General features: G+C 36.7%; 1 protein-coding gene across 1 annotated transcript; it reads right to left on the reverse strand.

Annotated features, from left to right (window-relative positions):
• Window positions 1–2,369: 2,369 nt before the first annotated feature.
• On the reverse strand, window positions 2,370–9,620 carry rp9 (RP9 pre-mRNA splicing factor). Its single transcript, XM_034298346.2, has 6 exons — window positions 9,083–9,620; window positions 8,815–8,845; window positions 7,967–8,096; window positions 6,850–6,941; window positions 6,497–6,558; window positions 2,370–3,080 (listed from the first exon to the last, which is right to left on the reverse strand). The coding sequence occupies exons 1-6, from the start codon at window positions 9,229–9,231 to the stop codon at window positions 2,885–2,887; spliced, it is 660 nt and encodes a 219-aa protein (XP_034154237.1). The 5' UTR covers window positions 9,232–9,620; the 3' UTR covers window positions 2,370–2,884.
• Window positions 9,621–11,123: the final 1,503 nt, after the last annotated feature.

The following is an 11,123-nucleotide window of genomic DNA, read 5'->3' on the forward strand; positions in this document are numbered from 1 at the left end:
CAAAGCTACCTTAAATATTTTTCATTTGTATGTAAGGCTTTAAAACAGAATTCAGCTTTAAACAACCCACTGTATACAATTCAAATTTACATGAAGCTCCATCAGATTCTTCAAATTCAAATGTACACAATGCTCCAACAGGTTCATCAAATTAAAATAAAAGTTCTTCAAATTCAAATTTACACAATGCTCCAACCAAGCACTCTGGAAAAGCAAACAACATTGGATTTTTTTAAAAGCCAATCATCTGGAAATGACAAGGTCACCATGGCAAATCTGAATTCTATTGTGCAAATTTCATATTTCATTTTCAATCCCAGTGGCATAAACTTCATTACAGAACTGCTTTTGTTCATTTAACATATTTGATATCTAGCAAAACATTTCAACTAGACTTATCTCTCTGGGTTTAGACGGCCTGATCACTGTCAGTAGATGTCTTTTTTTAAATCCTATGATAGAAAATGGAATCCTGTAGACATCCTAGAATTAGAGATAATGATTTGTACAGCTATTTGGTGCATTGTTCATATACGCTAGAAAAAATGTAAATCATTCTTCTTCACACCAATTATGTATCGCTGTAAAACACATTTTGCCCTGAATTGAGCTTTGTGCTGTTACTTTCTAAAAAGAAGTGCCTACTCGCAGATTTTCTGCCTGCTCAGACACTTTTTTCTTCCATGGGTGGTGACACACAAGTTTTAGCCAATGGATATATTATTCAGCTTTACTTGTGCTGCAGTGACATTAAAAAAGTGAACATCCTTTTTCAAATTCAGTAAAGAGAATGTGGTTTCGCTGTGGCTGAGGAACATTATGAAGGTTCTTCTGTGATACTGATGTCTCCACTGAGATAAAAGAGCTGCACACACACTCACACAGTCCTAATGCTGCTTTTTATCTAATGCCTTAGGCTACATAGCCAGATAAAGTTACCATGGAAAAGAGGGGTGGCAAGGGAGGCCCGTGGCATGCACACACACACACAGACATACTTGCTTGAGGTCAGCAATTTCACCACGCCAACAGATTATTCTAAATGCAAATAAAATCTGTCCCAAGGCTACAATTAATAGCCATCTCATCAGATTTAGTGACTACCGGCGTTCTTTTTTTGCTGTCCAGCTCACGCATATTAAAATAGTTCTTAATTACACCATGTATTCATATGGAGTATTGTCATTATAATATTAATGATTTTTTAGTCTTAAGATTAAGGAGGCGACATTTTCTTTCACTAACTTTCTCCATTTCTAGAAGTTAAATGCTGTACCATTTATCAACCAAAAATCTATGTACTGCATCTGTAGTGTATGTGCTATCACCACAGACAATAAATCTGTATAATTCATCCTTTCCGAGGCTTTTTCAGAGGGCTTTGTGTTAACAGCATAATCAATGTAGCTTAAAGTGCCCTAGCTTCTGCTTGATAGTGCCTGGCTATCACAAGATTTGATATAAAAACAGCTTTGGTAAGAGTGTATGAGTTTTGAATTCATATTAAATAGCCATATGTTTTAAACATTTATTGACAGCCAAATATCAGTGCCCTTTAAATGCTGTTACACCACATCACTGTTGAACTCTTGATTCTGATTGGTCAGAATGTGTTGATTAATTTTCTATAGCAGGTTTATATTAATGCACCCATTCTAATACCTGATTGTTTCTATAATAACAGCTCAATCACAGGGACTTGTATGGCGGATGCCCCACATAAACAAAAAACTATATTGATATGGCAAAGCTTTCTGTGAGATTTTGAGAAGGAGTCTCTAGTGTCAGTGCTTTGTAACATTAAGTTAAGAGAAAGAAAAAGAGAGGAAACTTAAGAGAAAGAAACAAAGAGAGTGGTAAGGGAGCGACTGTTTATAATTGCTATAAGGTAAGTGATAACAGAAAAGAACTGGTTTCATGGATGTAACAATAAACATTAAATGTAACAATAAACAGATAAAAAGTATAATCTATGAGTCCCCCAAATGTGGCAATCTCATCAAGGTAATTTTGAGTAGTAGGGGACTACTCTGGGGCAGTGGTGGCTGAGTGGTTAAGCTTGTGGATTACTACTCAGAAGTTCATGAGTTCAAACGCTTTCACTGTCAGGCTCTTGAGCATGGCCCTAAATCAGTGTTGACCCTGTGCTTTAACCTTCCTGATAAGCTGGGATATGCAAAGAAAAGAATTTCACTGATTGGTCAGTGTACTTGTATATGTCACGATAAACACTATGATATATTATTTTCCTATAACAGCACACCCTATTGTGTTTGTTCCTAACATAAAAGGGTGTGATTATGACTTGAGTAAGTGCCAAACACTGAGTTTACTGGCAGTATCTTAGAACAAGTACACACACACACATAAAACACTGCAAATGTATTTAATAACACCATTTTCACTTCATCCATGTATTTACAGAAATATAATCTCCAACATTTTGGGGAAGTATTCAGTATTATTGCAAGGCTTTGCTTGATCAATAAACATTTTCAGAATCCACGAGGAATCAATTCTGAACAAAACTCAACTCATTCAGACAGGAAAAAGCAATAAATACATTACAGCAGCGAGCAATATTCCTCTTACACCACACCCATTCAGAGCTGACATTACATCATCTTCAGGCACGGACCGTCTGAAGCCTGCGGCACAAACATGACAACGGTCTAATGTGAGACAGAGCTGATAGAGACGTCACATAAGCAAACCGTTTCTGATGACAGGGGAAATGAAATGCCTGCATGTATTATTAAGCAGAGTCAGCAGGATGGGAGGAAGAGCGGCGGGGGGGAGAAAGCAGAGCTCAGTGGCTTAGCAAAGGTCTCTACAGCTGCCCCTGTCATCTCCCAGCAGAGCCACCAGTAACAACATTCTCCTCTCAGTCTGAGCTATCACTACACTTTGACTCGTGCTTCTGATTCTTCTTTTGTTTCTTCTTCTTCTTTTTCTTCTTCTTTTCCTTTTTCTTCTTCTTCTTCTTATGGGCGTGGTGAGAGGAGGGGGAGGAGGAGGAAGAGGAGCTGGAGTCTGAGTCGGATGTTGTATCCTGTAGGAGCTGTCTCAGCTGCTGGATCCTGTGGTGAGCAAATGACAAAGGATCAATATAATCAGTGTGTGCATTGGAAATGAAGAAGCCATTAGGATTTATAGTTTCTACTAAGAACACTTGTGATAGTACTCAAGCTCGATTTATCTAAAAAAAAAAAAAAAATTTTTTTTAAAAAGTACAAAAGAAAAAAAATATCACACTTTGATTCTCTTTACACTGGGGCAAGCACAAACATCTGATCTGCTTTTTATATAGTGGCCTGCCTACACTGCAGGGCAAAATAACTTTTTCAGCCAGTCCTGAAAGTCAATTCACAACTTATCAGTCTTTCTGAGAATTTCTACATCATCTCCTAGACGTCTGTATCCCTAGGAACTGCACAGCAGCAACCCCCTGTCTCTTTTCTCTATTGATTTTTTTCTCCTGCTGCTCAGACGGTTGCATCAGTCCCAAAGCCGAATCTGTTTTTCAACTCCGGCTTTTAATAATCCATGCTTTGTTTTCTGACACGCGGCTGCAAACCATCAATAAAACGAGTCAACCCTTTACTGCTGAACTGAAACTTTTTGGACGGAAACTGACGGAAGAGAGAGTAATATTTCACATTGTTCCGGCCACAAAAATTCTGAATGATTATATATATATATTTCCCCCTAATCTACACTGTCAGAAAAAGTTACTACAATCAACTGGCATTCCTGAAAGACAGCACAGTAATTCTTCTTTATTCTTTGGAAAGTTCTGTGTACCAGTATTTGGACACTAAACTGACTCCATGGTGTACACTTCATTTCTCCCCCAGCAGAGTGTAATTACTCCCTTTGTAACAGAAACAATGTCATCACATACATCATGATAATTACAGTGAGCTCTGCAGTTACATAATCGCTGTGAATAGGATTATTCAAAAAACACACACACATGCTGTCATGTTCTTTACATCAGGACAGGCCTCAATCTTTTTTTTTATCTAATCCCTATTGATTGATTTGATATGCGTACAATGACAATCCTACATCGCAAGGCGAAGCATCAAAAGAACCTTTCCAACCAGTCCTGATATTCCTGTTTACAATTTATCAGTGTTCTTTTAATAAGAACTGTTTAATTACTCCCTTGGTAACAGGAACCATTGCATACATAACGATAATTACAGTGAGCTGAACAATTATATAAGTGATAAGAATAGACTTATTTTATTTAAAAAAAAAAAAAAACAACTTTGTCATGTTCTTGGGCTGTACACACTGGGAAATGCATTACAGTGCCACTGGAAAAAAAAAAACACAGGGGATGTTGTGACATCGCAAATCAAAGGCCTTTTTCTTCATATTGTGGCTGGGCAATAATATAATATGAGTATTTTATTATTAATCTTATTAATACATGTTCTCTTGTAACACTGACTGACTCCATTGCTGTTCAGTGCCACTAACAGATAATGTTTTATTTTTTCCCTTCTTTTCCATGTTAAAAATTTCAACATTTCTGTAGATGTTACATATGTAATACATATATATATGTAGGACACTGAGGTAGGAACCATAATGAAAGACTCCCATTTAAATTAATAGACCACTTCCCTCTAAACCTGTGCATTTCTAGGTGATCCTTCTCACACTCTGCCGGTGAATATGAACTTACCATCGGGTAGAAAATAACACTTGCTCAATGTAGGCTAAATCATTTTAAAAATTAATCTGTGCCAACCTCAGCCAGACTTTGCAACAAATAAAGTAGGGTTCTATTAGTTTTTTATGAGTTGATATTAAGGATTTATGGCACTGTGTAATAGGGGAAACAAAACTACATATATCATGTATTGGCTGCATATGGTACTGTATGTGATATGCAAGTGATGTGTGTGATGCATTGGTTAGGTAATCAGGAGGGAGCAATTAATAGGGACAGATACTTATTATTATTTTTATTTTTTTCCTCTCTCCCTCTGTTTTTCTTGTGTGTATCTGGATTGTGTGTATGATTTCACATGTGATTGAGTGTATGTATGGTTATGGTGCTGACTGGCCACTACATACTGAGTCCAAGCCAAATTTTCCACTTGGGGACATTGAAGTCTACTCTGTTCACTAGATCCTTTTATATTCAAATGTCTTCTGTCATGCTTAAGCTGGACTTTACACTGCACGATTTAATCTCTTGATGCGGCGCTAAAAATCGCATCACAAACATAATTATATTGCGTGACCTTTCAAAGTTAAATGTCAATGATACCACTAGTCACCTCCGTCTGACAAAACACAAACAAGCAGACAGTGTGCTGTTTGCAAAGTTTTATGTGCTAAAACTTCAAAAGAAAAGAAATAAGGACGCGTAAGACTCTAATGCCGCTGTTCACTTAGTGCTGATTTAATCAGCTGTGATTTTTTTCTCTCTCAGTGACAACCTAGTTTGCTGCTGGAATTAAAGTACCATGTGATCACATTATAAATAAACCTGCTCCCGGAGGGCCCCAGATTTTTTTTTTAGAGAAGCTCTCCACAGAACAACCACAGCCCAGACACACCACAAAGCTAGGCTTTATGGAATAGCAGTGAGAAGAACCGAAAAAAACAGTCATGTGAAATTATATTTGGAGACAGCAACAATGTGGAAAGGGATTCTCTCATCTAAGTAAATAAAAACATTGAACTTTTTGACCTTGGCACAAAACTCTAGATTTGGCGGAAACCCAACACGGCTCATCACTGTGAGAACACCATCCCCACAGTGAAGCATGGTGGTGGTGGCATCAAGCTGCTTTTTATCAGCAGGGACTGGGAAACTGGCCAGGGTTGAGGGCAAGATCGGTTGAGTTAAAGGTAGGGCAATCCTAGAACAAAATCTGTTCCAGTCTGCGAAAGACATGAGACTGGAGCAGACAGTCACCTTCTAACAGGACGACAACCCTAGGCATGCTGCCAAAGCTACACTGGAGTGGTTCAAAACGAAAAACCTGAATGTGTTAGAATGACCCGGTCAAAGCCCAGACCATCATCAGATTTACCCTCTCCATTTACCCTGTCTCACTCTATGATTTGCACTTGATTTAACCACAATTCAAAAAAAAAAAAATGTTACTGACAGCAAAATTAATGCATAAATTATGGCAAAGTCATACAGTGTAAGCCTGGCTTTACTCATTTTACACACTCTCTGATGAGCAATGTGGTCAGTTTCATTAAAAAATACATTAAAACGTGCAAGTTTACAGATAATTGCTCAGCAACGATCCATTTAACTGATAAATTATTTAATATTAACTGGCATCTAATTGCGCTTCCTGCCCTTGAACTTTATTACAGGATGAAATACCACCAGGATACTAAAATGTCTGTTATATGATGCATCTGAGAGATCACATTACAACTGCGGGTATGGACGACAACACGGTGCCATAGCTCAAGTACTCAAATTTGTGGACAGTGCAGGAAAATGTACCTCGTCTCCTTCTCATTGCGCTTGTTTTCCCTAATGATGTCATACATCGGGTCTTCATGTGCCTGCAAACAAATTATTGATTAATATGTACACAGATCAGGAAATATAAGTTATATAACCTTTGGGTTATGTTTCAATGTCATGTTATCAAAATAATCTACTGCAATTTTTTAAATATAAGCCAAACCAGGCTTGAAGCTTTAGCATGCTCAAATGTCAACATATCAGAGATCTTGTTTTCTTGCAACAGCAACATTAACATAACTCAGACCACCTTTACGTAACAATTCCCTGTGCGTTAGCTGCTGATTAGTACGAGATTTTATTATAAGACATGCTTCTGAGGAACTCACCACTCTGAACTGTTCCAGTTTCTGATTGCCTTTGATGAAGAAAGGACATTCTCTGTCCCCGGTCCTGTGGCCATAACGCTTGCATCTCCAGCCTGAAATACACACAGGACACCTCTAACAGTCATCTTCATCGGATTTTGGATAAATCACTAGGATGAATCACTAACTAAGGCACATGTCTTACTCAATTTCACTCTCATATCAGTTACTTGTGAGCTGCAAAGCTCATTCACAATGAAAAAAGGGCACAATGAGACCATTCTAATTAAGAGAGGAGTACAAACAACTATGATGTCCTGGACATAGTTGCAGGACAAAGGTGACACCAGCTGGCCTGAAGTAGTCAGTAAAGGATCAAAAAAAAAAAAAAAAAGAAAAAAAGAAAAAGAAAATTAGGGATAATTAGTAATTATTAATAATATGAATCTCAATTAGGTTTGTTGATGACCACTGATATAATATAATGTAATATTGTGACAATTATGTCATAATAATTTTCTTAGATATTGTGATATCCTTTTTTTTCTTCTTTTTTTTTTAATAATTACAAGTTGACAACGCAGCTGATTTGATGTTAAAATTTTGTACTTAATGTTTACTATTGTAAAAATGTTAACATTTTTGCAGATTATTTTTTCTCCTTTTTAGTCTTAGATATTTGTATAAATAAAACAAATTTTATTTTTAAATTTTGTATTTAAAAATATTTCTGTATAATTTTGAATTTTTTAAATGTCACACTACTGTTTTGCTGGCTTTTTGTAGCAAATCTCTTTATTGTGAAACATATCATGCATCACAGAAACGTCGTCGACATTTACATCCTTTACAAATGCACAGCTGCCATTTTTTCATGCATCTTTCCATTTCTTCCGCTAAACGACACAAACCTCAGCAAAGACATACTTCAGCTGGAACATTTAGTTCTGCTTTACTTCGTATCTGCACACTCACTGAACTCTCTCCTTCCAGGGTGTTATTGAACACCATGCCCATAATGCTCTGCAGCTGGTTTGTGTTCAAATGTGTGAGTACAGAATACCCATAATGCATTTCCCTGCTCATAGGGAATAGGGATTAGAACAGCGTACTGGACATGGGAAAAAAGATCACTCACACTGCATGACTTTCACCTCTTTGCCCAGAGGCATCCACAGGCCTCTAGTGGGTGCATGAGCCAGGAACTCCCTGGCGTGCTCATTCCCGGGGACATCAGGAATACAGTCCTCTGGTTTCTCTTCTTCCTCCTGAGCAGAAGATACAAAACCTTCACGTCCCAAATGGTGCTCTCTCTCTCTCTCTCTCTCTATATACACACACACACACACACACACACACATACAGAACTGTGCAAAAGTCTTAGGCACATGCAAAGAAATGCTGTAGAGCAAAAATGCCTTCAAATAATGAAATTAAATGTTTCTACATTAAAAAAAATAAAACGCAGTAAACAGTAATAAATGTAAAAAAAAAAAAAAAAAAAAAAAAAGAGGCATTTTTGGTGTGATGATCTTTCGCTTGAAAAAAAAATTAGTAGTCTCAGGTACAATGTGTGAAGTTTTATAAGGAAATGAGCTGTAAGTGTTACTGAGCATGTTGTTGAACCAGCCACAGTTCTTCTGGAGACTATGACTATCACAATTTCTTTTTATTTTTGCAGCGAAACCCAGCAGCCTTCAATATGTTTTCTGATTTATTGAAAAAAGTGGTCCCTTATGTAAAATGCTGCTTTCTTTATTGACATACAAACATTTTTCTGTAACATTTAATTTTGTGCTGGAAATCTAAAATGCCTTTGTACTAAAAAAAAAAGGAAAAAAAAAAAGGGTGTCTAAGACTTTAAGACTTTTGCACAGTACTGTATACATATATAAACACACACACACACACACATACATACACACACACATATATATATATATATATATATATATATATATATAGTGAATTAAAATTTTTGCAAACCTTTATAAGTCCAGGAGGAGGTTTCTCATAGCTGAAAGAGAGAGAGAGAGAGAGAGAGAGAGAGAGACATTTACATGACTTTGCTAAAATCTGAGCAGGTAAGAAATCTTATGGCTGTTCAAACCTGCATACTAACTTACTACTTTTAAAGAGATATTATTTAGTATGATAGCGTTAACTTGGCCCTGTTTTGCACAGGAATGTTATCTGTCTTAGCTAAAGCCCAAACCCCTCTACATTTCAGTCTTGTAAATGCACTCGGACTTACAAAGTCTCCACATGTTTCAGTTTCTGCACCTCTTGGCTGAGTTTTTTAGTGTGTGTGTTGTATTTCTTCTCCTCCTTTTCAGAGTCTTTCAGCCTCTTTCTGTCTCGTCTTTCCTCTCGCTCTTCTCTCCGTCGCTTTCTGTCTGACATGGCGGTTACTTTAGTGCACAACTATATGCTGCATAGTACTACTACAGCGCCTTTTTTATTTATTTATTTTTTATTTTAATATTATAATTTTTCTTTACAAAATGCTTCATACATGCTTCACACTGGTTTAGCTAAAGCATAGCAAAGAAAAAAAAATAGAACAGCTCCTCTTCGACTTCCGGGTGAACTGTGTGTCACAATAAGAGTCCCTGCCGCTGTCGCTAGCTTTTTTCAGGGGAAAGTAGAGGAATGCTGTAAAACAGGGCTCTTCAGTCTACTCCGCAGAAACACCGCTGTGCCTACAGCTTTCATTCCAGCCAAACAAGAGGCAAACACTTGATAGCTGACTGGAGACCAAGATGAATGATTAAACAATCAGGTGTGACTCCTGCCTGGCTGGAATAAAAGCCTGCAGCCACACCGGCCCTTTGTGGAGAAGATTGATGACCCCTGCTCTAAAAGAACAAGTCACCGGATCACGTGACGTGCTAACGGGCATATTGATTGAATAGTTATGATCATTTGCATCTCAAAACGTGTTACAGGAAGACGGAAGCATAGAATAGAATATTTTCAGGATAGAATCGAAAAGAATGGTTTTGTGAGAATAGAACATTTTTCCCATAATAGTATAGAATAGAATTTTACTGGAATAGAATAGAATAGAATAGAATATTTTCTCCCAAATAGTATACAACAGAATATTATCAGTATAGAATAGAATAAATAGAATAGAACCTTTTCCCCAAATCGTGTAGAATAGAATATTATCAGGATAGAATAAAAAAGAATAGTTTTATGGAAACAGAGAATAGAATATTTTTCCGTAAGAGTATACAATAGAATATTATCAGTATAGATTAAAAAGTTTTTCCTCAAATAGTACAGAATAGCATATTATTTGGGTAGAACAGACAAGAATCATCTTATGAGAATAGAATAGAATTTTTTTCACAATAGTATAGAATCGAATATTATCAGGGTAGAATAGAAAAGAATAGTTTTATGGGAATAGAAAATTATATAGATTAGAATTTTTTTCACAATAGTGTAGAACAAATTTTTATCAGGAGAGAATATAAAAGAATAGTTTTATAAGAACAGAACAGAAAAGAATAGAATAGAATTTACTTCTTACAGAAAGAAGTGTTCTATGGTCACAGCACCACAAACCACTATTTACATATTTACAAAATGCTAGAACTTCTGTCAAGAACACAGACAAAATGAAGCAGCGGCAGTGAGTAGGTCATGAGGAAATAAGCTCACTACTGGCTTCACACACTGCTCTCTCAAGCCGTATAACCAGCCTCTCTCTTTTTCCTCTCTCTCCAAGTTATAAAAAAAAATGCAGCTTGTCATGTTACAGAGAAACCGGAAAGAGAAAAGTCCTCTCTTCTGAAGTCTTTCATGTGGTGGAAAACTTACCGACTGTTACAAAGTGCTGACACTGGAGACTCCTTCCATTAACATAAAATAAAATCTCCTTCACCATGTGAGCAATTAAACATCTCTGTTAAGTCCATGTATATATACACACACATATATATATATATATATATATATATACACGTGTGTGTGTGCACATGTATTACTGTAGAAACAATAACATTAGAAAAAGCACATTACTATATACCTGTCATTTTAATTACAGCCATCACTACTGTCAGAGCAGCTGTTATAGAATATTAATCAACACTTTAGAGAAAGGAAGCCTTTATTTTGAAAACATAAGGCTCAGTGCTCTGTGCTGTAAATCAGAAGCTTTGGCTTTATAAAATTACTTTCAACTGTGTTCCAAATGGTTGTTATTTTCGCCCCTACTGAGGACGACTCTTCAGACTGTCGCCTTCAGAGGGAGCAGCATGTAGTAAACTCACAAAACACACTTT

Source organism: Pangasianodon hypophthalmus, chromosome 23 (assembly GCF_027358585.1).
Source record: "Pangasianodon hypophthalmus isolate fPanHyp1 chromosome 23, fPanHyp1.pri, whole genome shotgun sequence".
Lineage (NCBI taxonomy): Eukaryota > Metazoa > Chordata > Actinopteri > Siluriformes > Pangasiidae > Pangasianodon > Pangasianodon hypophthalmus.